This window comes from Salvelinus fontinalis, chromosome 17, assembly GCF_029448725.1.
Source record: "Salvelinus fontinalis isolate EN_2023a chromosome 17, ASM2944872v1, whole genome shotgun sequence".
NCBI classification, from domain to species: Eukaryota; Metazoa; Chordata; class Actinopteri; order Salmoniformes; family Salmonidae; genus Salvelinus; species Salvelinus fontinalis.
Window position 1 is genome coordinate 34,890,537 of NC_074681.1, and position 27,079 is coordinate 34,917,615.

Below are 27,079 nucleotides of genomic sequence, written 5' to 3' on the forward strand. Positions count from 1 at the left end.
TCCCACAGGTATCTTTAATTTGAATTAGAAAGTTGCAGGTTCCGTCTAGAATGAGACATCCAATTTAAATACAAATCACACCGGAGCCAACGGCGTCAAAATCTTCGTGTGAGAGTAGAGAGCATCAATACACTTACACTGCGTAGCGTATGCCAATTGAATTGTCACAATAATCCATAACAAAAAGTTGTATTTGTTACGTTCGCTATGTAGCCCTTGTGAATTATTGTTGTGTTCCTTATGACTCACCTTATATGTCCTACGGGAGCCACCGTACCTGCCTGCTCTAAACAGTTGCTATGTTCGGTCGAGAATGTGAGGTCAGGTGTAGGTAATACACCTGAGGAGTTTATAAAGAATTTAGCTAGTCTTGTTCTTTCTACATTACAGTATTCTCTCTTAGCCTGCCTAGGCTTTATGCCTGTGATCAAAATCAACACAGGTAGGTATTAGAGGTCGACCGATTAATCGGAATGGCCGATTAATTAGGGCTGATTTCAAGTTTTCATAACAATCGGAAATCGGTATTTTTGGGCACCGTATTTGGCCGATTTAAAAATAAATAAAATGTACACCTTTATTTATCCTTTATTTAACTAGGCAAGTCAGTTAAGAACACATTCTTATTTTCAATGACGGCCTAGGAACAGTGGGTTAACTGCCTTGTTCAGGGGCAGAATGACAGATTTTTACCTTGTCAGCTCAGGGATTCAATCTTGCAACCTTGCAGTTAACAAGTCCAACGCTCTAACCACCTGATTACATTGCACTCCACGAGGAGACTGCCTGTTACACGAATGCAGTAAGAAGCCACGGTAAGTTGCTAGTTAGCATTAAACGTATCTTATAAAAAACAATCAATCAATCAATCATAATCACTAGTTAACTACACATGGTTGATGATATTACTAGTTTATCTAGCGGGTCGTGCGTTGCATATAATCGAAAAAGGACTGTCGTTGCTCCAATGTGTACCTAACCATAAACATCAATGCCTTTCTTAAAATCAATACACAAGTATATATTTTTAAACCTGCATATTTAGTTAATATTGCCTGCTAACATGACACGTTGCGAACTGTGAAGACTATTTCTTCCTAACAAAGACAGCCAACTTTGCCAAACGGGGGATGATTTAACAAAAGCGCATTTGTGAAAAAAGCACAATCGTTGCACGACTGTACCTAACCATAAACATCAATGCATTTCTTAAAATCAATACACAGAAGTATATATTTTTAAACCTGCATATTTAGCTAAAAGAAATCCAGGTTAGCAGGCAATATTACCCAGGTGAAATTGTGTCACTTCTCTTGCGTTCATTGCACGCAGAGTCAGTGTATATGCAACAGTTTGGGCCACCTAATTTGCCAGATTTTTGCTTAATTATGACATAACATTGAAGGTTGTGCAATGTAACAGGAATATTTAGACTTTGGGATGCAACCCGTTAGATAAAATACAGAACGGTTCCGTTTTTCACTGAAAGAATAAACGTTTTGTTGTTGAGATGATAGTTTCCATTAATTAATGACCTAAGGCTCGTATTTCTGTGTGTTATTATGTTATAATTAAGTCTATGATTTGATAGAGCAGTCTGACTGAGCGGTGGTAGGCACCAGCAGGCTCGTAAGCATTCATTCAAACAGCACTTTCGTGCATTTTGCCAGCAGCTCTTCGCTGTGCTTCAAGCATTGAGCTGTTTATGACTTCAAGCCTATCAACTCCCGAGATTAGAATGGTGTAACCGATGTGAAATGGCTAGCTAGTTAGCGGGGTGCGCGCTAATAGCGTTTCAAACGTCACTCGCTCTGAGACTTGGAGTGGTTGTTCCCCTTGCTCTGCATGGGTAACGCTGCTTCGAGGGTGGTTGTTGTCGATGTGTTCCTGGTTCGAGCCCAGGTAGGGGCGAGGAGAGGGACGGAAGCTATACTGTTACCTGTTACACTGGCAATACTAAAGTGCCTATAAGAACATTCAATAGTCAAAGGTATATGAAATACAAATCGTTTAGAGAGAAATAGTCCTATAATTCCTATAATAACTACAACCTAAAACTTCTTACCTGGGAATATTGAAGACTCATGTTAAAAGGAACCACCAGCTTTCATATGTTCTCATGTTCTGAGCAAGGAACTTAAACGTTTTTTTACATGGCACATTTTGCACTTTTACTTTCTTCTCCAACACTTTGTTTTTGCATTATTTAAACCAAATTGAACATGTTTCATTATTTATTTGAGGCTAAATTGATTTTATTGATGTATTATATTAAGTTAAAATAAGTGTTCATTCAGCATTGTTGTAATTGCCATTATTACAAATACATTAAAAAAAAAAAAAAAAAAAAAAAAAAAAAAAAATCGGCATCGCTTTTTTTGGTCCTCCAATAATCGTTATCTGCGTTGAAAAATCATAATCGGTCGACCTCTAGTAGGTATAACGTTATTGTTTTCAAATATGTATTTTTGGGGCTGGCAGTATTGTTATTGTAACGATTATCAACACTTAAATATACATGTCAAATCCAGACGTAACGATGCACAAACAAGTCTATTCTCTGGCAATTTATCGGCTCATTTTACTAGCAATACTTCGTGTAGACTTGAGAAAATTTGATTTGCTTTCTAATTTAACGCACAGTCCGTCTGTTTTCTCACTCACTACCTTGCACTCTAATTCCAGTGTGTGCACGCTCGTTCACACGCACATAAAACGCTTTTCATTTGATTTGGGCTTTAGTGATAACGGGCAATTCAATTCATGGTGCATTCACCGACTGGTAAAAAAATAGTGGTGTAGGAGAGTTCACTTGCAATACAGGCTACATTCAACATCATACTGTAGCAATAATACCGAAGTCAATTGTTGAACATCTTTTATTAATGGAGTGATAAAGTAAAAATAGATTAAGAGCAGTGGTAGAACGTACCTTCAGATAATTGCATGGGATTGTCCCCTCCTTTCTGCTTGTCCTCATCTGAGGACATAGTGCTGTCAGAAGAGTGGCACCTCCTCTTCATAGTGATGGGAACATTACAGCCCTCTAGATATCTGTCCAGAGAGGGAGAGAGGTGCACACAGAAAGACTGATTTACTTTATATCTAAAACAATAGCCCATGTAATTGAGTAGCAGTAAGTACAGACGGAATAAGTAACAGCCTCATTTCCATCTATCTACCCAGAAACAATGCCTATACGTATTATGCCCCATAACAGGACAACTAGATTAATAGACAAAAGACCATAGATAGGCTAGATGACCAGAGAGATGTACAGATACGTGATTAGCAAGATGAACAAGTGACTAGTTAGTAGTTGTTCTGACCTGATGACGCTGTACAGACAGCTGATCTGTTGGTAGGAGTAGACCGTTTGGTCGTTGAAGGCCAGCTGCTCCTCCTGTACTGCAGTCCTGCTGCTGCGGTCCTCCAGGCTCAGCCCACTGACCCCAGCACTGACCCCAGCACTGACCCCACTGTCCCTCCAACTCAGAGGGGCCACAGGGGCTGCAGATTCCTTGGAACGCACCACAGCTGGACTCTTCTGGAGGAACTCTGCTGGGGAAAAGGGAGTGTGTCAAGACTGGGATGGGCATGGATTTGTACGTTCTGTATACGCCAAACTACACCCATGGATATGTGTGTTTTCTACATCTCTTCCAACACACATACGTGCATTCGTATCTGTACATCCACACACAAGTACACTCCCCAGTTCACATTATCCAATGCACACATAAGCATATCTCTATGCTTCCTGCAGATTGTAAATATTTCTGTGCTGGTTTGCTTGTTTGACTTACTGCCAGGGCTCTTCTTGGTCTCAGGCCTGGCTGAGGAGGAGGCTTGGTAGATCTGCTGTTCCCGACTCTTCTGGAGGTGGATACCTTTACAGATTTCCTGGAATGACCTCTGCTGGGGAGGAGAGAAGAGACATTCACTATCATGGAGAGAGAGAGGTAAAAGAGAGTGAGAGTGAGTGATATACAGGGAAAAGAGAGTGACAGAGAGGGTACTTACAGGTTTGGCCCAGCTGCTCTCCCCCTCGATGCGTGTCCTGCTTGGGCTGCCCTCGCTGGTCATCACCTGAGATGCTGCAAGGTAGTCGTTGCTTCCCACGCTACCGTAGCCACTGGAGCTAGTATTGTGCACCGGCTGTAGTAGCAATCTGTGGATCTGCTCCGTGATCTTCTGGACTTCAGAGTCCATAGTCTCCATGAGGGCAGGGAGCGGGGCCTCAAACACATCCTCATTCACCGGGCCTCTAGAAGTGGGAACAACCACATTATCCTTATTCAGTCATACAGGCTTTTTAAATTAAAGATTTTTTCTGGATATTTCAAAAAATTGTGCCAAGATAACACAAAATAGCGCTGGGCAGAGAGTAGTGTCAAGATCGAAAACATTGTGCTGGGCAGACACTCACATGCGGACTTGGTGCCTCCCGATAACGAAGGAGACCTTGCGGCTCCAGGGGTTGATGAAGCTGGACCAGCTGGTGTCGACAATGACGTACTCTCCGTTCCGTGTGCAGAACCTGATGGAGCAGTGGTCGAACGGCTGGCCAGCGTACTGAAGGACTATGGGTAGGAGAGAGAACATAGATGTCAGTAAAAGACGGAGTAAAGCTAAAATGGCATATATTCTATTATTAAAGGGCCATACAGTGCGTTGTATGCAGTCCAGTGATAGTACTATTCTAAGTTGATTAAGTAGTACGTTAGAAACTGTGTTCTAGTTTTTCTTACTCTTCTTGTGAATGGCCAACATGACAGGCCTGTCATCGGGATGCATGAGAAGAAGGACTGGGGTGCCAATCAGATCCTGGGGGAAGTACCCAAGAAGTGGAACAGCTCTGAAAGGCAAAAAACAATAACTTTGTTAGTGTGCCTATAGGTGTCATAAAAGCACTGTACTCTTGTCGGATTAAAAAAAAAAAGTGTTGTGAAAAAAAGTGCAAATGTGTCTCGCCTCTCATCCACATCCTGGAACACACAGCTAGGAGTGTGTGTGGTGGTGAAGATGCGCTTGTCACTAGGGATTCTGGGAGCTGTAGGCAAAATGAAAACACTTAACACTACTGTTCCCACACACTATATTTCACATACCGTCCACTATTGTACACTACTGAGGATGCGGTTTCAAAAGTATTCAAACAGTCACAACTCCGGCATTGTGACGGCATTATCATTGGTCCTTACCCTCGTATCCGGAGTGCACCTTCTCAGCCAGTAGGAGGCAGCAGAACTGGTCCTCAGAATGGACCTTATCCTGCACCTTCATCAGGTAGGGGTTCATACGGAATGGGTAGTACTGCAGGTCCCCCTCACACTTCTTACCACCACTACAGAACACAGGAGAGAGAGGACAAAGTCAGCAAGTCACTAAAGCAGCAACAAAACCATGAAAATATAATGTCCTTGTGATTGTCAGCTGACTCACTTCATTAGCATCTATTTCACAGATCGAGTTGCTGCTTGGGTGTTTTTCTGCCTCTTGGGGGCAGAGTTGAGCCCTAGATCTACTTTAACGGCAACTGTGAATAGTGTGTGTGTGTGTGTGTGTGTGTGTGTGTGTGTGTGTGTGTGTGTGTGTGTGTGTGTGTGTGTCAGAGAAAAGAGCGAGAGCTTCCTGTTTATGAAACCAGCCGAGAATCAAACTAATTTAAACTAGAAAGAGGGAATGAATAGAAACATGGAGAGCAGCTGACTCACGGACGCAGCCACACACACCTGATCCGACAGAAGAACGATTTTTCCTGCATGCAGTTCGACCGGGATGACTCTGAAAGGAGAGGGGGGAATGACATTTTTTAAACATAAAAAAAATTCAGAATAAGTCTACTTTATTGGCTCAATGCAGACCCTCTTCATTCAACTGAGATACTATTTCACGAGTCACATCTGCTTTCAACAACACACTTATTCAGAGAAATTAACAAGATGAATACAAACAAAGATAAGCTCAATTTACAGTAGGAGAGAAGATGGGTGTATTGGTGCCCTTGCTTCAATGCGTACACTATGTATGTTTTCCAAGCTCTGGTTAACCCCCTGTATTAACTGCTTTCGTAGGAATCTGTAATTGATTTGATTAGGGTGGGGACGACTAGACTCAAATCCAGGTACATTCATGTTTTCCTAGCAACGGCTTTGCTTGTGCTGTTTGAAATGGATGACTTTTCTGATCATTATAACTACATGGGATTTGAGTGAAGAGTGTCTGGAGAATCGCTAGACATTTAAAATGGGATAGGCGGACCACTCTTATAGCCAGGTTTAATGTGTAAACAAGCATGTTCCCTTTTTCCATCCTACCCTATGCCTTTTGTACATGTGTGATGTAGCTCTCCTGTCTAAAACAGTTCATAGACGGTCTATAAGAGGATATAAGTTAAGGGGTTTTCGCTACCTGCTCCAGGAGGGCAGGTGGTATGGCATGTTTAGAAGTGTTTCGATTGTAGCTGGTTATAAGCACTCATAGAGGGGTCATTACCTGCTCCGGTGCACATGCTCCAGGAGGGCAGGCGGTAGCGCGTGGTGAAGCTGTAGAAAACACTAACGTCCTGGGGAATCAAGAACTCCACAAACTTGGCATCCTTGAAGATGCCCCGTTTACAGTTGAGGATGGAGGCGGCCTGGTCTGAGATGTAGACGATATTTCCCGTGATCAGAGATACAGCTACAGCAAAGATGTCCTGGAGGGACACAGAGGCACATGTGAGAATCTGCCATATACAGTACACGGACAGCTGCAAGCGTGGATTACTCATACGTTATTACATCACTGGGATATCTGATCTGTTGTTGGCCAGACACCATGTCAAATCGGGACGGATGGCATGGATGTGGTAGGCATTAAGTCGTGGCTATTATAGTGTTAACTAATCATTACTGTTGGGTACCATTTATTTTTGAGGATGTATTCAAGGAAATGGTTTTTTGTGTGTATTCAGAAGTAATACTGTACTACTAAGGAATTTACATTGTTTTTGAGGGTGTACTCTGAGGTGATGCTGTCTATCTCCTCGATGGTGTAAGAGGACACGTCCAGGCCTGATGGCTGACTGTCATTGGTCATCAGTAGCTGGTAGTACTCCTCATTGGCTAAAACACAACAACACAAACACACATTGGTTTCCTTGTTGGACTTTTAAGACACATTCCTAATACAATCAACTATAATGTAATGATGCTAAATTCCTAATATGTTCAGGACTACCACCCAGAAGGATGTGCGGTTTGGTTGTCTCTTACCTTCCACCTGTTTCACGCAGCGCAGTGCGTATTTCAGGGTGTTTAGGGAGCTGGACTTGTTGCCTTTGTTCCTCTTGTCAGCAGGCAGGAGATGTCTGAGCTGCTTGGCGGTCCTGAGCAGCTCCTTCTGGGTCTTGGCCTTAGCGGACTCCTCACTACTGCAGCCGCTGGTGGAGGGGTTGTCCTGCACAGAACTCAGCAGGCTGAAGGCATTGGAACTACTGGGAGGAGAGGGGCTGTGGGAGTTAGAGCGACAAGCACGAGAGAGATTATTAATAACACATTTCTATTAGAGAATTGTTTCACACCACTAGAATTACATTGTTACAAGCCGAAGCTACACTGTAACAAGTCTTATACCGAGCTGCTAGCGGTATACTTTTGAAAAACAATAAAGGTAGGCTTGTTATTGTTGATGTTTCAGCTACAATGTCTTTTTCTAGAAAGGTAGCCTTGACTGAGGTTAACAAGAAAATGTCTACTTTCAATCATATTGTTTTTGTTTTCGAACGACACTGCAGCCATTCATTAAAATGCTATTCCTCTTGAACAACAGGTGAATTGCGTTCATTGCAGGCTAAAAGTTTATCTTTCACAATATCCGATTGAAATACATCCATTGAGGCCTCCCGGGTGGCGCAGTGGTCTAGGGCACTGCATCGCAGTGCTAACTGCGCCACCAGAGTCTCTGGGTTCGCCCCCAGGCTCTGTCGCAGCCGGCCGCGACGCACAATTGGCCGCGATGCACAATTGGGCTAGCGTCGTCCGGGATAGGGAGGGTTTGGCCAGTAGGGATTTCCTTGTCTCATCGCGCTCCAGCGACTCCTGTGGCGGGCTGGGCGCAGTGCGCGCTAACCAAGGGGGCCAGGTGCACGGTGTTTCCTCCGACACATTGGTGTGGCTGGCTTCCGGGTTGGAGGCGTGCTGTGTTAAAGAAGCAGTGCGGCTTGGTTGAGTTGTGCCTCGGAGGACGCATGGCTTTCGACCTTCGTCTCCCCCGAGCCCGTACGGGAGTTGTAGCGATGAGACAAGATAGTAATTACTAGCGATTGGATACCACGAAAATTGGGGTGAAAAAGGGGCAAAACATTTTTTTTTAAAAGAGAAAAAAAAAAAGAAATACTACCATTGAACACTGGAATGAAATTTCAAAACAAAGTCTTTGAGTTTTGCATGAAAAGAATGGGTTAATTTATTTGCACAGCTGCGACAATGGCTTGGAGTTCTCTACTCTTTTTGGGTTCAGGAGAGTGCAATGCTACATGGGCACCAGAGCACTTTCGTAGGAATCTGTAATTGATTTGATTAGGGTGGGGACGACTAGACTCAAATCCAGGTACATTCATGTTTTCCTAGCAACGGCTTCGCTTGTGCTGTTTGAAATGGATGACTTTTCTGATCATTATAACTACATGGGATTTGAGTGAAGAGTGTCTGGAGAAGCGCTAGACATTTAAAATGGGATAGGCGGACCACTCTTATAGCCAGGTTTAATGTGTAAACAAGCATGTTCTCTTTTCCCATCCAATCCTATGCCTTTTGTGCACTTTTATAGAGATCGTTAATGATTGTAAGAATAGGCCTCCTCGCTGTTAAAGTGGAGCCCACAGGAACATACTGTATTGTCACAGAGGTGGGAGGCGGACGGGAAGGAGGAAGCGGGGGACAACTTCACCATATATGGCAGATAAGAACTGAGACGTCTCAGCAAAGAATGACCTTGATAACTGTTTGCTTTCATCGCCAATTTTACATAATCAAGATGTGCTCCAGTGTCTTCCTCTGCAAAGAGTGTTCAAGGTGATTTCAGCCCAGTTGCTGAGGAACAAGGAGAGAAAGGGGGGGGGGGGGGGGGGGGGCAGAGTGTCATCAGGATTAAGTGCTGCCGTTCAGGGTCCTAATTGGAGCCACTCCATTGGCAGCTTCTTTAGCTTCTTACTGGGGTCCATCATTACTTTCTATGGGCTTTTCACTGCTCTCTGTGAGGGCCTCACTTCACTATGCGGGCGATCATTGTTGACTGTCTGTGGAGCATGCTAGGGTTAGGGTTAGCCCTAAAGACACCACAGGAAAAGAGGTGAGCGGTGGGTGAGAGACAGGGCGCCGCTGTGCATCACATACATTGTCTAGGGCATGTCAACTCTCTGAGGCCGGGACAAGTGGAGGTTTAGAGTAGGGATGTGTGCCAGCATGTGTCAACAGAGAGGAAGAAAGAGGGATGGGTCTCTAGAGATTCAGAATGTGCTGCTAGTGACTGAGTCATATTAATGCCAACTTACCATACGTCCTAAGGAGAGAACGGGGGCACACAACAACCGAGGACACATGGTTTTGGACACGCATCCCCATGTAGCCTTGGACTTCAAAATATGTGGGATATGTGATAGCGTACGTTGTCGGATCAACTAACACGGTCGACTATATTCTGCTGGGCTGCCATCGATTTAGGAAATAGGACCTACGACTGGACTGGTAAAATGTAGGAATGGTAAAACGTTAGAATGGTAAAAAGGTACCCATAAAGAAACGTGATCTACTCTAACCCCACCCACAAACCACTTAAACCCCCCACTGACCTCTTGTTACTCCCAGACGACTCCAGGAGGGCGGAGTCCTTGCTGTTGCCGTTGGAGCTACCTGTCGACTCGTTGCCATGACTCTCATTGCCGTGGCTCTCGTTTCCATGGCTTCCGTGGCTCTCGTTGCCGTGTGACTCGGTCTCGCTCCCGCTGGATCCACTGCTCTTCATCTCCACGTCATTGTGGCGGGAACGTGAGCGGACGTTCTTACGCCCGATGCTGTCACTGCCCTCTGAGGCAAGACCCAGGTCTGGACCACCCTGGCCGTAGCTGCTCATACGATGGAGCTGGGCCATGGAGCTGCACGAGAAGGCCCCCCTGGGCATGGAGCTGCACCCCGGGTCTGAAACCTCTGACATTAGGGAGGTGTGATGTGTTGAGGGTTTGAAACCAGAGATACGCTGGGTAGAGAATGGAAGAAGCCAAACTCAATCACACCATCATTTGCAAGACGCTGAAGAGAATGGATGGATTAGAGGCAGAGAGTTTTTTGTAAATGAAGAGAGGAAAAAGAGGGTCAGTTACACAACAATAAAACCCTTTAGGAAAACCTTGTAAAATTAAATAAATCCCAGGAACAAAAATATTACAATATACAGTAGAATTCCCTTTGAAGCTATCAGACAAAAAACACAGACCAGACCCCCCAAAAGGTGACACTTGCCCCTGTCTGCTGCCCTTCACACAAAAGGTCTAGATAGACATCAAAGCTGTAGCCCATGACCTCTGAAATCCACCCAGGTGAGGACCAGGCCAGCGGATGGTCCATCAAAGGGAATCCACCCGACAGTGCTCCCTACTGGGATCGCCTCCTGCCCTTTCTCCCCTCTCTGGGGGGCTAAGTCCCCTTCAATGGTTGAAGCTTTAACTTGTCTAGACAGTGTTAGAGTCAGGCCAGCTCAGTGTACAGTGCATTCGGAAAGTATTCAGACCCCTTGACTTTTTCCACATTTTGTTACGTTATAGCCTTATTCTAAAATGGATAAAATATTCCCCCCCCCCTCAATCTACACACAATACCCCATAATGAAACAGCAAAAACAGGTTTTTGAATTGTTGGCAAATTTATTTAAAATTAAAAAAACAGTTACCTTATTTACATAAGTAATGAGACTCTTTGCTTGGAGACACTAAAATGAGCTCAGGTGCATCCTGTTTACATGGATCATTCTTGAGATATTTCTACAATTTGATTGGAGTCCACCTGTGGTAAATTCTGTTGATTGGACTTCATTTTTATTTTTTTACTAGGCAAGTCAGTTAAGAACAAATTCTTATTTTCAATGACGACCTAGGAACAGTGGGTTAACTGCCTTGTTCATGGGCAGAATGACAGATTTGTACCTTGTCAGCTCGGCGACTTGATCTTGCAACCTTTCGGTTACTAGTCCAATGCTCTAACCACGAGGCTACGCTGCTGCCCCAGACATGATTTGGAAAGGCACACACCTGTCTATGTAAGGTCTCACAGTTGACAGTGTATGTCAAAGCAAAAACCAAGCCATGAGGTCGAAGGAATTGTCCATAGAGCTCAGAGACAGGATTGTGTCGAGGTACATATCTGGGGAAGGGTACCAAAGAATGTCTGCAGCGTTGAAGGTTACCAAGAACACAGTAGACTCCATCATCCTTAAATGGAAGAAGTTTGGAACCACCAAGACTCTTTCTAGAAATGGCTGCCCGGACAAACTGAGCAATCGGGGGAGAAGGGGTCAGGGAGGTGACAAAGAACTCACTGGTCACTCCGTCAGTGCTTCAGATTTCATCTGTGGAGATGGGAGAACCTTCCAGAAGGACAACCAGCTCTTTAGTACTCCACTAATCAGGCCTTTATGGTAGAGTGGCCAGATGGAAGCCACTCCTCAGTAAAAGGCACAAGATTCTCAGACCATGAGAAACTAGATTCTTTGGTTTGATGAAACCAAGATTCTTTGGCCTCTTTGGCCTGAATGTCAAGCATTACATCTGGAGAAAACCTGGCACCATCCCTACGGTGAAGCATGGTGGTGGCAGCATCATGCTGTGGGGATGTTTTTCAGTGGCAGGGACTGGGAGACTAGTCAGGATCGAGGCAAAGATGAACGGAGCAAAGTACAGAGAGATCCTTGATTAAAACCTACTCCAGAGCACTCAGGACCTCAGACTAGGGTGAAGGTTCATCTTCCAACAGGACAACGACCCTAAGCACAACCAAGACAACGCAGGAGTGGCTTCGGGATAAGCCTCTGAATGTCCTTTTTATTTATTTATTTATTTTTATTTTACCGTTATTTTACCAGGTAAGTTGACTGAGAACACATTCTCATTTGCAGCAACGACCTGGGGAATAGTTACAGGGGAGAGGAGGGGGATGAATGAGCCAATTGTAAACTGGGGATTATTAGGTGACCATGATGGTTTGAGGGCCAGCTTGGGAATTTAGCCAGGACACAGGGGTTAACACCCCTACTCTTACGATAAGTGCCATGGGATCTTTAATGACCTCAGAGAGTCAGGACACCCGTTTAACGTCCCATCCGAAAGACGGCACCCTACACAGGGCAGTGTCCCCAATCACTGCCCTGGGGCATTGGGATATTTTATTAGACCAGAGGAAAGAGTGCCTCCTACTGGCCCTCCAACACCACTTCCAGCAGCATCTCGTCTCCCATCCAGGGACTGACCAGGACCAACCCTGCTTAGCTTCAGAAGCAAGCCAGCAGTGGTATGCAGGGTGGTATGCTGCTGGGCCTTGAGTGGCCCAGCCAGAGTCCGGACCTGAACACGATCTAAAATCTCTGGAGAGACTGAGAGACCTGAAAATATCTGTGCAGCGACACTCCCCATCCAACCTGACAGAGCTTGAGAGGATCTGCAGAGAAGAATGGGACAAACTCCCCTAATACAGCCTTGAGGCTGTAATTGCTGCCAAAGGTGCTTTAACAAAGTGCTGAGTAAAGGGTCTGAATACTTATATAAATGCAATATTTCATTTTTATACATCTAAATCAGCAAACTATTAGAAAGAACCGTCATGGACTGGATGTTGAGAGTGACTGTCCTGTATAACCTGAGCAACTACAAAAATCAGGGCCCTACTATTTAGTATGTTCCTTGTGTATTCAGTTTCTCTTGTATACTTCTTATTTTGTATCAATTGCATTTCTTTCCCCATTAAGGAACCTGTTAGAGACATCAAGGGCACCATGCAGTAAACCTAAAAGAGCTAACTGGCCTATCATATCATCTTGTTACACCACCTGACCTGCTCCTTGGCTGTTGGCATGGCCCGTGATTGAAAAGTACCTATTCGCTGCACTAAAGTCCACATACCTTCCCACACCACACTTCCCTAGCTGTAATTGACCTGGCAGAGAGCCAAAATAACCTAGTGACCCAGAGAGAGACTGGCATGAATTCACTATGGGCCATCTGTCTGTTATTGCAGAGACAGGCTCAAACAGGTAGTAGGCGAAGAGGCTGCTCCTGCTCTGTGGAGAAATGGGCACGTTGCCAGCCAGGAGTCTGAGATGTCAAGTAATTTAATGACTGACTTTAACCGGCTATTAGTTATGTAACAGAAAGCATTACACAGCAGCTAGTCAGGACTCATTATCTGACTTGTAAGTTTGTCATAGGGCTAATTTGAATACTCAAATACACCTCAGCATAACTTTATGGTATTGGATTATAAATCAATGAAACATACTGGATTCAATTCCTCGGTGCTGGGAACAGGACAAGTGCTGTCGTCATCATAGGACAATTGTTATAGAACAAAGTTGTATGTTTACTGAGCTACCCAACACTCAGACCCATTTTCTTCACAATATCTATTACTGTGTCATCTCACAGCCTTTAGCACCTTTCCTAGCTATTTCCCTTCTCTAAAAAAAACTCAACTCTGTCCTGCGCCTTGGGTGTGGGAGATTGTGTCGAGTGACAACATTATCAAGTGGAACTATGGGTTTCCGGTGTTCTCCTCAATGACATCCTAGTGATAACGGTCCTTCCCTCAGGCCCTCTTTGCAAGGCTAACAGTGACATGGGATTCTGCTATCTACACTGAACAAAAGTATAAAACAATGTTGTTCGCAGGTGGCCATCGAAGGTGAGCATTTGCCCACTGAAGTCGGTTATGTCGCCGAAATGCAGTCAGGTCAAGATCCTGGTGAAGACGACGAGCACACAGATGAGCTTCCCTGAGACGGTTTCTATCAGTTTGTGCAGAAATTCTTCGGTTGTGCAAACCCACAGTTGCATCAGCTGCCCGGGTGGCTGGTCTCAGACGATCCCGCAGGATGTGGAGGTCCTGGGCTGGCATGGTTACACTTGGTCTGTGGTTGGACGTACTGCCAAATTCTCTAAAACAACTTTGGAGGCGGCTTATGGTAGAGAAATTAACATTACATGCTCTGGCAACAGCTCTGGTGGACATTCCTGTAGTCAGCATGCTAAATGCACACTCCCTAAAAAATTGAGACATCTGTGGCATGGTGTTATATGACAAAACTGCACATTTTAAAGTGGCCTTTTACTCTCCCCAGCACAAGGTGCATCTGTGTAATGATCATAATGTTTAATCAGCGTCTTGATATGACACACCTGTCAGGTGGATGGATTATCTTGGCAAATGATAAATGCTCACTAACAGGGATGTAAACAATTGTGTGCACAAAATATGAGAGAAATAAGCTTTTTGTGCGTGTGGAAAATCTCTGGGATCTTTTATTTCATCTCATTTTTTTATTTATTTTACCTTTATTTAACCAGGTAGGCAAATTGAGAACACGTTCTCATTTACAATTGCGACCTGGCCAAGATAAAGCAAAGCAGTTCGATACATACAACAACATGGAGTAGACACATGGAGTAGAACAAACATACAGTCAATAATACAGTGAAAAATAAGTCTATATACAATGTGAGCAAGTGAGGTGAGATAAGGGAGGTGAAGGCAAACAAAATATATATAAAAATAAATAAAAATATAAAAAGGCCATGGTGGCGAAGTAAATACAATATAGCAAGTAAAAAAAAATATAATAATAATAATAATAAAAATTAAAAAAAACACTGGAATGGTTGGTTTGCAGTGGAAGAAAGTGCAAAGTAGAGATAGAAATAATGGGGTGCAAAGGAGCAAAAGTAAATAAATGAATACAGTAGGTAAAGAGGTACTTGTTTGGGCTAAATTATAAATGGGCTATGGGTGCAGTAATCTATGAGCTGCTCTGACAGCTGGTTCTTAAAGCTAGTGAGGGAGATAAGTGTTTCCAGTTTCAGAGATTTTTGTAGTTCGTTCCAGTCATTGGCAGCAGAGAACTGGAAGGAGAGGCAGCCAAAGGAAGAATTGGTTTTGGGGGTGACCAGAGAGATATACCTGCTGGAGCGCGTGCTACAGGTAGGTGCTGCTATGGTGACCAGCGAGCTGAGATAAGGGGGGACTTTACCTAGCAGGGTCTTGTAGATGACCTGGAGCCAGTGGGTTTGGCGACGAGTATGAAGCGAGGGCCAGCCAACGAGAGTGTACAGGTCGCAGTGGTGGGTAGTGTGAGGGGCTTTGGTGACAAAACGGATGGCACTGTGATAGACTGCATCCAATTTATTGAGTAGGGTATTGGAGGCTATTTTGTAAATGACATCACCGAAGTCGAGGATTGGTAGGATGGTCAGTTTTACAAGGGTATGTTTGGCAGCATGAGTGAAGGATGCTTTGTTGCGGAATAGGAAGCCAATTCTAGATTTAACTTTGGATTGGAGATGTTTGATGTGAGTCTGGAAGGAGAGTTTACAGTCTAACCAGACACCTAGGTATTTGTAGTTGTCCACATATTCTTAGTCAAAGCCGTCTAGAGTAGTGATGTTGGACAGGCGGGCAGGTGCAGGCAGCGATCGGTTGAAGAGCATGCATTTAGTTTTACTTGTATTTAAGAGCAATTTGAGGCCACGGAAGGAGAGTTGTATGGCATTGAAGCTCGCCTGGAGGGTTGTTAACACAGTGTCAAAAGAAGGGCCAGAAGTATACAGAATAGTGTCGTCTGCGTAGAGGTGGATCAGAGACTCACCAGCAGCAAGAGCGACATCATTGATGTATACAGAGAAGAGAGTCGGTCCAAGAATTGAACCCTGTGGCACCCCCATAGAGACTACCAGAGGCCCAGACAACAGACCCTCCGATTTGACACACTGAACTCGATCAGAGAAGTAGTTGGTGAACCAGGCGAGGCAATCATTAGAGAAACCAAGGCTGTCTAGTCTGCCGATGAGGATGTGGTGATTGACAGAGTCAAAAGCCTTGGCCAGGTCAATGAATACGGCTGCACAGTATTGTTTCCTATCGATGGCGGTTAAGATATCGTTTATGACCTTGAGTGTGGCTGAGGTGCACCCATGACCAGCTCTGAAACCAGATTGCATAGCGGAGAAGGTATGGTGGGATTCGAAATGATCCGTAATCTGTTTGTTAACTTGGCTTTCGAAGACCTTAGAAAGGCAGGGTAGGATAGATATGGGTCTGTAGCTGTTTGGGTCAAGAGTGTCCCCCCCCCTTTGAAGAGGGGGATAACCGCAGCTGCTTTCCAACATTTTAAGAACAAATTCTTATTTTCAATGACAGCCTAGGAACAGTGGGTTAACTGCCTTGTTCAGGGGCAGAAGAACAGATTTTTACCTTGTCAGCTCGGGGCTTTGATCTTGCAACCTTTTGGATACTAGTCCAACGCTCTAACCACTAGTCTACCTAGAGATTAGATTATGTATACATCATATTATAACTAATACAAAATAAACAGATGAGCTGAGGGCTACAGTGACATTTCCAAATGTACACACAGCAGCATTGAGCACTACATGACTAAATTAGATGAAGGTATTTGGTAACAGTCCATATTAGGACCAGGCCAGATATACAGCAGTAGGCTAATAGCTAGGACCAGGAGGTTTTTTTTTCTGACCACATGACTTGACCATGCAAGAACTACTCAGGGCCCTCGATCTTCATAGGGCCACAAAGTTTTTCCCCTGGTCATGTCCCATTGGAAAACTCCTGGCCGAAGCATGCGTTTTAAAAGATGCCGCCACAAAAGTGCACAGCACAAAGTGAAAGAAGCTCTACCCAGCTCATCTCTCGCTCTGAGAACTAGCGATGGTTTTCAGGTTACATGCGGTCTATTCTAACGCAACCTGTGGTTAATGAAGAGTTAACAGGAGCAAGTGACCTGTCATTGTATATAAATGGATGATGCCTCTCTTTACAGATGCATTGTTTATCAGATTGAAGATAGGAGTGTCATGTCATGCCTGATGCAGCTTGATTATGAAATAATCTAGTTTGAGTATTTGACAGACAGAATGGCAAAAACAAAAGTTTACTTTCACAACAGCTCCTTCAATCATTGTTTCATGCCTGCAGCTGAATAATTACATTAATTGCTATTACTATAACAATAACAGTGTATTAACAACCTGGCACAAGGGCAAGTGACGCTCCATTTTTCAACAAGTCATTGCAATACATTGAAACACAACAATGGATCTTTGAGGACTACCATAGCCCACTGCTACATAGCCTACTGCACATGACCATACGGATGGCAAAGTCTTCATGGCAATAGTAAATAAAGCAAGGCAAATCAACTTAACCTAAGCATCACTAGAGAAAGGCATAACAACCCTGTTTTAAGATGACTATTGGAGGAAACAACACCAGTTCCACGTGCTGGGCTTTTTTTATGTAACGAATGTGTTATAAAACAGCACCGCAAGGCACCCAGCCGCTGTCTGACCTGATACAATGAAAACAGCCGCTGTCTGACCTGATACAATGAAAACAGCCGCTGTCTGACCTGATACAATGAAAACAGCCGCTGTCTGACCTGATACAATGAAAACAGCCGCTGTCTGACCTGATACAATGAAAACAGCCGCTGTCTGACCTGATACAATGAAAACAGCCGCTGTCTGACCTGATACAATGAAAACAGCCGCTGTCTGACCTGATACAATGAAAACAGCCGCTGTCTGACCTGATACAATGAAAACAGCCGCTGTCTGACCTGATACAATGAAAACAGCCGCTGTCTGACCTGATACAATGAAAACAGCCGCTGTCTGACTTGATACAATGAAAACAGCCGCTGTCTGACCTGATACAATGAAAACAGCCGCTGTCTGACTTGATACAATGAAAACAGCCGCTGTCTGACCTGATACAATGAAAACAGCCGCTGTCTGACTTGATACAATGAAAACAGCCGCTTGATCAGTTCATCCTCTTTTTCTAAAGACGTTTCAATGACAGTGAACACCGCCACAGACGCACTCCCCTTTCAATGCACTAAGCAGTTTGACAGATCTCAGACACATCATTGTTTCTATGTCTATGGCACAGGCAGGAATAGGATAAGAATATAGCTTTTGTCAAAATTGACTTTTCGTAGCAGGTTATGACAACTTACGCAAGGATAATTAACGTAGCATGTTAGGAAAGGGGTTTGCATAAATTCAACTTTTGACGTCAATTGGACAAGCTGTCATCAATCTAGACATGGCCGCATAGGATCGTTAAACAAACACTGCTGTCATGTGGGCTGGGCTGACCGAATCTACTGACCCGCACACTGACACAGTTATGCAATGCAACTTTCAGACTCATTTTAAACCATTTCAAAGCTCTGTAAAACCCACCAAACCATGTTATAATAAAGATGTATAAATGCTCCCACCACAGAGTTTCGAAGATTTAGGATTTTGCTATACAGTGGAAAATCCAGATCTAGCCAAGTCACATTATAGTGAATATGATCCAACGCGTTATACAGCATCGTTCCATAACGCACCCACAAACACCAAACTATGTAGGAGTCAACAAAACCATGACAAATTCACCAACCTTTCAGTTAAAGTAGATCCTTGTCTATTTTCTTGGATTCCAAAGACTTGTGTTGGTTGTCAAACGGAATAGTTGTATCTTGCTGGAGCAGTGCAATATGCCAGCAGGCTTTTGTTTAACACACTGCATTAGTCTCCGACTAATTCGTTTTCTTATAGAGCTCTTTGCAGTAACTTCATTTTGAGCTCCGCCCTTAGCACCAGTTAGCCCCACCCTATACCATGAGTTCCTTGACTTAGATAATTGTGTTTCCATGGCAAGAATACGGAAACGGCCCAAGACCCGCGACCATTGGTAAAAAACGACGGCAGTCTCTTTAAATAAGGACGTCATCGCCACAACCAGCGTAACACGGAGTGGTCGAATCACTACAAAAGACTAGAAAATGAATGGAGCGGCGTCAGTGGTTGGTTCACAGAGGCTCAAGCGGCTGGCTGTTATCTAAACGGTTATACAAGTGTGTGTATTGTCAATGTGGGTGAATTACTTAACCATATCCTTGCATGTTGATACGCATCGTTGTTTTCCAGCATTAGACGTGTGTTTGGCAGTATGAACTATCCCGTTTGTTAGAAAATGATACATTTTCATAAACATTATTAGACAATGCTGTGTTTTAGACAATAAGTTGCAATTATGCACGACTGTTAATGCGTAATAATACGCTATTTTATCCTATTTCAGCATAGGGTAAAAAACAAGATACAAACATTATACGAAAGCATGTTGGAATTTCAAATACATCTCCTTCATGTCTTTTTTAGGCTGTTGATGTAAGGTTCTCTATTTATTTTCGTAGTCAAACTTGTGTTCTGTTTCGCTGTGTTCTTGAATGTAGCCCTGTCTTTAATTTTTGTTAATTGATTTCACCTGTGTTAGTTACTCACCTGGTCTCATCAGCTCCTTATTTAGTTCAGTTCATTCTGTTTGTGCCTTTTAGTTTTGACTCTACTAAGTCTTTTCCTAGCTCGTTTGTGAGAACCAGTTATAGCCTTCAGTTCTAGTTTTGATTCACCTGCCTGTTTGCCTACCTGTGTATGACCATTGCCTGCCTGTGACCACGAATCCTGCCTTCTGCGAAGGCGAAACAAACACCTGCCGCGCTCTGCGCGTGAATCTACACCCTTCTCTCCCTGAGTATGTATTACACTTGAAACAGTGCACATTTATCCAGACACAGAGCAAGCAAAACGTTCCTAGAAAGTTGTTGGTCCGTTTATCATGCGATGATGAAAATTGTCTCTGGAATATGAGCCTACTACTGTTGCATAAACTGGAGACAATCCTGCTCTTTGTCAGTAAGAAGGACCGTGTTCGCCATCATAAATTAATATACTCCTGTGGGCGTTTGTCAGCACAAGCTTATGGGAAAACATAGTAGACTTGGCATTGATTAAGGAGCAGGTGTTGTGTACATAATGCCGTGTGTTTCAATCTCATCCTTATGTAAAAGCCTGCCATCCAGGGAGGCTAGTTTCTGCAGTGCAACCCTGAGCCAGCAGATGCCAGGATTAGAGGGAGGCATGGATCACAATGAGCTGTTTACACACTGTGGTTCTACAAATCGAGCCATCAGGATAGCATGACCATTTCCATTGCATAATTTGTTTAGCAATGTGAAGATAAGAAGCTCAAGGAATATGGAATATGGCGTATTCTATAGAATATAGATCACGAAAGATGTCACATTTCCTGCATTCATTCCTCCCTCTACTACGGCAGGTCAGTAACTCAATCTCCCTGCACTGACATGATGCAAGAAAGAAAGGTGTAACGGCTGTCCAATACAGCGTGATAATTTGACATAATGAAGTTTATTAAAGTAAAGACGAAAACACTTCAACAAACTACAAAATAACAAACGAACGTAGACTGACCTAAAACATGTAAACTTACATATAACGAAGAATGCACGAACAGGTACAGACTACAAAAACGATACAGTCCCGTGTGGTAACATATACGGACACAGGAGACAACCACCCACAAACAAACAGTGTGAACAGCCTACCTTTATATGGTTCTCAATCAGAGGAAAAGTCAAACACCTGTCTCTGATTGAGAACCATATAAGGCTAATTACAAATACCTAAACATAGAAACACAAAACATAGAATGCCCACCCCAACTCACGTCCTGACCAACTAAACACATACAAAAATAACAGAAAACAGGTCAGGAACGTGACAGAACCCCCCCCCCCCTCAAGGTGCGAACTCTGGACGCACCACCAAAAGTCTAGGGGAGGGTCTGGGTGGGCATCTGTCCACGGTGGCGGCTCAGGCTCTGGGCGTGGTCCCCATCCCACTATAATCACTCCCTGCTTCCGTATCCCCCTCTCAATGACCACCCTCCAAATAAACCCATCTAAATTAAGGGGCATCACCGGGATAAGGAGCAGCACCGGGATAAGGGGCAGCTCCGGACTGAGGGACGGCAGCTCCGGACTGAGGGACGGCAGCTCCGGACTGAGGGACGGCAGCTCCGGACTGAGGGACGGCAGCTCCGGACTGAGGGACGGCAGCTCCGGACTGAGGGACGGCAGCTCCGGACTGAGGGACGGCAGCTCCGGACTGAGGGACGGCAGCTCCGGACTGAGGGACGGCAGCTCCGGACTGAGGGACGGCAGCTCCGGACTGAGGGACGGCAGCTCCGGACTGAGGGACGGCAGCTCCGGACTGAGGGATGGCGGATCCTGACTGGCTGGCTCTGGCGGATCCTGGCTCTGGCGGATCCTGGCTGGCTGGCTCTGGCGGATCCTGGCTGGCTCTGGCGGATCCTGGCTGGCTGGCTTTGGCGGATCCTGGCTGGATGACGGCTCTGGCAGGTCATGGCTGGATGACGGCTCTGGCTGGTCATGGCTGGATGACGGCTCTGGCTGGTCATGGCTGGATGACGGCTCTGGCTGGTCATGGCTGGATGACGGCTCTGGCTGGTCATGGCTGGATGACGGCTCTGGCTGGTCATGGCTGGATGACGGCTCTGGCTGGTCATGGCTGGATGACGGCTCTGGCTGGTCATGGCTGGATGACGGCTCTGGCTGGTCATGGCTGGATGACGGCTCTGGCTGGTCATGGCTGGATGACGGCTCTGGCTGGTCATGGCTGGATGACGGCTCTGGCTGGTCATGGCTGGATGACGGCTCTGGCTGGTCATGGCTGGATGACGGCTCTGGCTGGTCATGGCTGGATGACGGCTCTGGCTGATCCTGTCTGGCGGAAGGCTCTGGCTGATCCTGTCTGGCGGAAGGCTTTGGCTGATCCTGTCTGGCGGAAGGCTTTGGCTGCTCCTGTCTGGCGGAAGGCTTTGGCTGCTCCTGTCTGGCGGAAGGCTCTGGCGGCTCCTGTCTGGCGGACGGCTCTAGCGGCTCCTGTCTGGCGGACGGCTCTGAAGGCTCATGGCAGACGGGCGGCTTTGCAGGCTCAGTACAGACGGGCGGCTTTGAAGGCTCAGTACAGACGGGCAGTTCATGCGGCGCTTGGCAGACGGACAGTTCAGACGGCGTTGGGCAGACGGGCAGTTCAGGCGCCGTTGGGCAGACGGGCAGTTCAGGCGCCGCTTGGCAGACGGGCAGTTCAGGCGCCGCTTGGCAGACGGGCAGTTCAGGCACCGCTGGGCAGACGGCAGATTCTGGCCGGCTGAGACGCACTGTAGGCCTGGTGCGTGGTACCGGAACTGGAGGTACCGGGCTAAAGACACGCACCTTCAGGTTAGTGCGGGGAGCAGCAACAGGGCACAATGGACTCTCAAGGCGTACTATAGGCCTGGTGCGTGGTACCGGCACTGGTGGTACCGGGCTGAGGGCACGCACATCAGGGCGAGTACGGGGAGAAGGAACAGTGCGTACAGGGCTCTGGAGACGCACAGGAGGCTTGATGCGTGGTGCCGGAACTGGAGGCACTGGGCTGGAGACACGCACCACAGGGAGAGTGCGTGGAGGAGGAACAGGGCTCTGGAGACGCACTGGAAGCCTGGTGCGTGGTGTAGGCACTGGTGGTACTGGGCTGGAGCGGGGAGGTGGCGCCGGAAATACCGGACCGTGCAGGCGTACTGGCTCCCTTGAGCACTGAGCCTGCCCAACCTTACCTGGTTGTATACTCCCCATCGCCCGACCAGTGCGGGGAGGTGGAATAACCCGTACCGGGCTATGTAGGCGAACCGGGGACAGCATGCGTAAGGCTGGTGCCATGTAAGCCGGCCCGAGGAGACGCACTGGTGGCCAGATGTGTAGAGCCGGCTTCATGGCACTTGGCTCAATGCTCAATCTGGCCCGGCCGATACGAGGAGCTGGTATGTACCGCACCTGGCTATGCACACGTACAGGAGACACCCTGCGCTCTACTGCGTAACACGGTGTCTGCCCGTACTCTCGCTCTCCACGGTAAGTACAGGGAGTAGGCGCAGGTCTCCTACCTGACTTCGCCACTCTCCCTTTTAGCCCCCTCCCCCCCCCCCCCATACATTTTTGGGGTTTCTTTTCGGGTTTCCAGCCACGTCTCCTTGCTGCCTCCTCATACCACCGCTCCTGGGCTCTCGCTGACTCCATCGCCTCCAGAGAGCGGCGATTCACTCCTGTCTGAGCCCAGGGTCCTTTCCAGCCAATATTTCCTCCCAAGTCCACGAGTCCTGGTTTTTAGGTCGCTGCTGCTGGTCCCTCTCACGCTGCTTGATCCTATTGAGATGGGTGGTTCTGTAACGGCTGTCCTCCTCCTCTTCGGACGAAGAGGAGGAGTAGGGATTGGACCAAAGCACAGCGTGATAATTTGACATAATGAAGTTTATTAAAGTAAAGACGAAAACCGAAAACACTTCAACAAACTACAAAATAACAAACGAACGTAGACTGGCCTAAAACATGTGAACTTACATATAACGAAGAACGCACGAACAGGTACAGACTACAAACAAACGATACAGTCCCGTGTGGTAACATATACGGACACAGGAGACAACCACCCACAAACAAACAGTGTGAACAGCCTACCTTTATATGGTTCTCAATCAGAGGAAAAGTCAAACACCTGTCTCTGATTGAGAACCATATAAGGCTAATTACAAATACCTAAACATAGAAACACAAAACATAGAATGCCCACCCCAACTCACGTCCTGACCAACTAAACACATACAAAAATAACAGAAAACAGGTCAGGAACGTGACAAAAGGGGAGAGAGTGAGTCGGCACTTGGCAGCTCCTGTCATGCGCCTAGTTAGTCAGTCATCAGTTTGACCGAGAGGAAAGTCGAGGTAAACTAAAGGATTGCAATGGAAATATTCCACAATGCTCACGTGATTTGGAAAAATAATTGCTATTAGAACATGTATTAAGTGCATTTCCCTCTCATCTCCCCTCAACACTTATTCTCTATCTACCCTTCCTCCCACTCATCGGGGCTCAAATTAAAACGTCCCTCAGCATCTCGTCTGTCTCCATACTTCTCACCAATATTCTAGCAGGTCACTTGGATGTTATTGACACTACAGATTGACCAGTGTTAAAACGTGCAGAGCCACAAATCACAGGTTGTCTCTCAATCTGCTTTAGACGAGACATGGGAATCAGAAATCATCAAGCTCTTTAAAGGTCCAATGCAGCCGTTTTTATCTCAATATCAAATCATTTCGGGGCAACCATTAAGCACCTTACTGTGATTGTTTTCAATAAAAAAAGTAAAAGAAAAAAATGCTTCTTAGCAAAGAGCAATTTCTCAAACAAGAATGTTGCTAGGACTGTCTGGGAGTGATCTGAGTGGGGAGGGGAAAACTGAAAACTAGCTGTTATTGGCAGAGTTTTGGAACTGTAACCGGACACAGAAACAGACAAACTAGACACACAACATAAATTCCCACCCAGCTCACGCCCTGACCAACACTAAACAAGCAAAACACATTAGAACTCTGGTCAGGACGTTACAGTACCCCCCTCCTGAGGTGTGGACTCCGAACGCACCCCTAAAGCTCAAGAGGATGGTCTGGGTGGGCATCTGTCCGCGGTGGCGGCTCCGGCACAGGACGAGGACACCACTCCACCATTGTCCTTGTCCCCCTCCTTAGCATCCTTTCAGTGGCGACCCTCGCCCCCGACTGTGGTCTAGGAACCTTCACAAAGGTCCCCCCTAGATAGAGGAGACAGCTCAGGACAGAGAGGTAGCTCAGGACAGAGAGGTAGCTCAGGACAGAGAGGTAGCTCAGGACAGAGAGGTAGCTCAGGACAGAGAGGTAGCTCAGGACAGAGAGGTAGCTCAGGACAGAGAGGTAGCTCAGGACAGAGAGGTAGCACACGACAGAGAGGTAGCACGCGACAGAGGGGCAACTCCGGACTGAAAGGCAGCTCCGGACAGAGAGGCAGCTCCGGACTGAAGGGCAGCTCCGGACTGAGTGGCGGCTCCGGACTGAGTGGCGGCTCCGGACTGAGTGGCGGCTCCGGACTGAGTGGCGGCTCCGGACTGAGTGGCGGCTCCGGACTGAGTGGCGGCTCCGGACTGAGTGGCGGCTCCGGACTGAGTGGCGGCTCCTGACTGGCGGGCGGCTCCTGACTGGCGGGCGGCTCCTGACTGGCGGGCGGCTCCTGACTGGCGGGCGGCTCATGACTGGCGGGCGGCTCTGGCAGCTCCTGACTGGCTGGCGGCTCTGGCAGCTCCTGACTGGCTGGCGGCTCTGGCAGCTCCTGACTGGCTGGCGGCTCTGGCAGCTCCTGACTGGCTGGCGGCTCTGGCAGCTCCTGACTGGCTGGCGGCTCTAATGGCTCGGGACAGACGGGCGGCTCTAATGGCTCGGGACAGACGGGCGGCTCTGAAGGCTCGTGGCAGACGGATGGCGCTGGGCAGACGGCCGACTCTGACCTGCTGAGGCGCACAGTAGGCCTGGTGCGTGGTGCCGGAACTGGAGGCACTGGGCTGGAGACACACACCACAGGGAGAGTGCGTCGAGGAGGAACAGGGCTCTGGAGACGCACTGGAAGCCTGGTGCGTGGTGTAGGCACTGGTGGTACTGGGCTGGGGCCACGCACCATAAGGCGAGTGCGGGGTGCTGGAACTGGAGGTACTGGGCTGGGGCGGGAAGGTGGCGCCGGATATACCGGACCGTGCAGGCGTACTGGCTCCCTTGAGCACTGAGCCTGCCCAACCTTACCTGGTTGCATGCTCCCCGTAGCCCGACCAATGCGGGGATGTGGAATAACCCGCACTGGGCTGTGTGGGCGAACCGGGGACACCATGCGTAAGGCTGGTGCCATGTACACCGGCCCGAGGAGACGTACTGGAGGCCAGATATGTTGAGCCGGCTTCATGGCACTTGGCTCAATGCTCAATCTAGCCCGGCCAGTGCGGGGAAGTGGAATAACCCGCACCGGGCTATGCACACGTACAGGAGACACCATGCGCTCTTCCGCGTAACACGGTGTCTGCCCGTACTCCCGCTCTTCACGGTAAGCATGAGAAGTGGGCGCAGGCCTCCTACCTGACTTCGCCACACTACCCTTTAGCCCCCCCCCCCCCCCCCCCCCCCCAAAAAACATTTTGGGGATTTCTTCTCGGGTTTCCGTGCTAGCCGCGTACCTTCGTACCTCTCTCCGGTTGCCTCTGCTCTCCTCGCTGCCTCCAGCTGTTCCCATGGGAGGTGATCCTTTCCAGCCAGGATCTCCTCCCATGTGTAGCAACCCTTGCCGTCCAAAACGTCCTCCCAAGTCCATTTCTCCTGGTCCCGCTGCTGCTGTCGCTGCTGCCCTTTGCCACGCTGCTTGGTCCTAGTTTGGTGAGTGGTTCTGTAACGGCAGCCTTCCCTCTCTTCACTAGAAGAGAGAGTGTAGCAGGGATTGGACCAACACGCAACGTAGCCAGTGCTCAACATGTTTAATTAAATGAAAACAGTGAACACTGACAACAAACAAAATAACAAAATGTGGCAAACCGAAACAGTCCTATCTGGTGCAGAATACAAACACAGAGACAGGAAACAACCACCCACAATCCCCAACACAAAACAAGTCACCTATATATGATTCTCAATCAGGGACAACGATTGACAGCTGCCTCTGATTGAGAACCATATTAGGCTGGACACAGAAACAGACAAACTAGACACACAACATAGAATTCCCACCCAGCTCACGTCCTGACCAACACTAAACAAGCAAAACACATAAGAACTCTGGTCAGGACGTTACAGGAACTCTTCTTAATGGTCTATTGTACCGCCTGGGGATGTCACAAGGCAGGCCAAAACTCCATCCCACCAACACAGGCTGAATTTTAAGGCCATTTTTTCTAACAGCTCTTACACTAAAAGGACATTATCATGATTTTATCAATTTCACAGTATTATTCCAACCTCATAGAGTGGAAATATATAGAAAACACAGAATTTTTTT

The 27,079-nt window shown here is 46.8% G+C and overlaps 1 protein-coding gene across 1 annotated transcript in view; it reads right to left on the reverse strand.

The window, feature by feature from the left end:
* Positions 1-18,999, reverse strand: part of per2 (period circadian clock 2) — a 34,959-nt gene extending 15,960 nt beyond the window's left edge. The window contains exons 1-14 of the mRNA XM_055867172.1: positions 18,711-18,999; positions 9,836-10,239; positions 7,260-7,495; positions 6,988-7,109; positions 6,499-6,700; positions 5,736-5,787; positions 5,205-5,347; positions 4,975-5,053; positions 4,752-4,858; positions 4,430-4,583; positions 4,024-4,267; positions 3,807-3,918; positions 3,330-3,558; positions 2,933-3,054 (exon numbers count right to left, since the gene is read on the reverse strand). Of these exons, the coding sequence (XP_055723147.1) occupies positions 2,933-3,054; positions 3,330-3,558; positions 3,807-3,918; positions 4,024-4,267; positions 4,430-4,583; positions 4,752-4,858; positions 4,975-5,053; positions 5,205-5,347; positions 5,736-5,787; positions 6,499-6,700; positions 6,988-7,109; positions 7,260-7,495; positions 9,836-10,197 (2,164 nt within the window). The 5' untranslated portion in view covers positions 10,198-10,239; positions 18,711-18,999. The remainder of the gene's footprint in view (positions 1-2,932; positions 3,055-3,329; positions 3,559-3,806; positions 3,919-4,023; positions 4,268-4,429; positions 4,584-4,751; positions 4,859-4,974; positions 5,054-5,204; positions 5,348-5,735; positions 5,788-6,498; positions 6,701-6,987; positions 7,110-7,259; positions 7,496-9,835; positions 10,240-18,710) is intronic.
* Between the last annotated feature and the right edge of the window lie 8,080 nt (positions 19,000-27,079).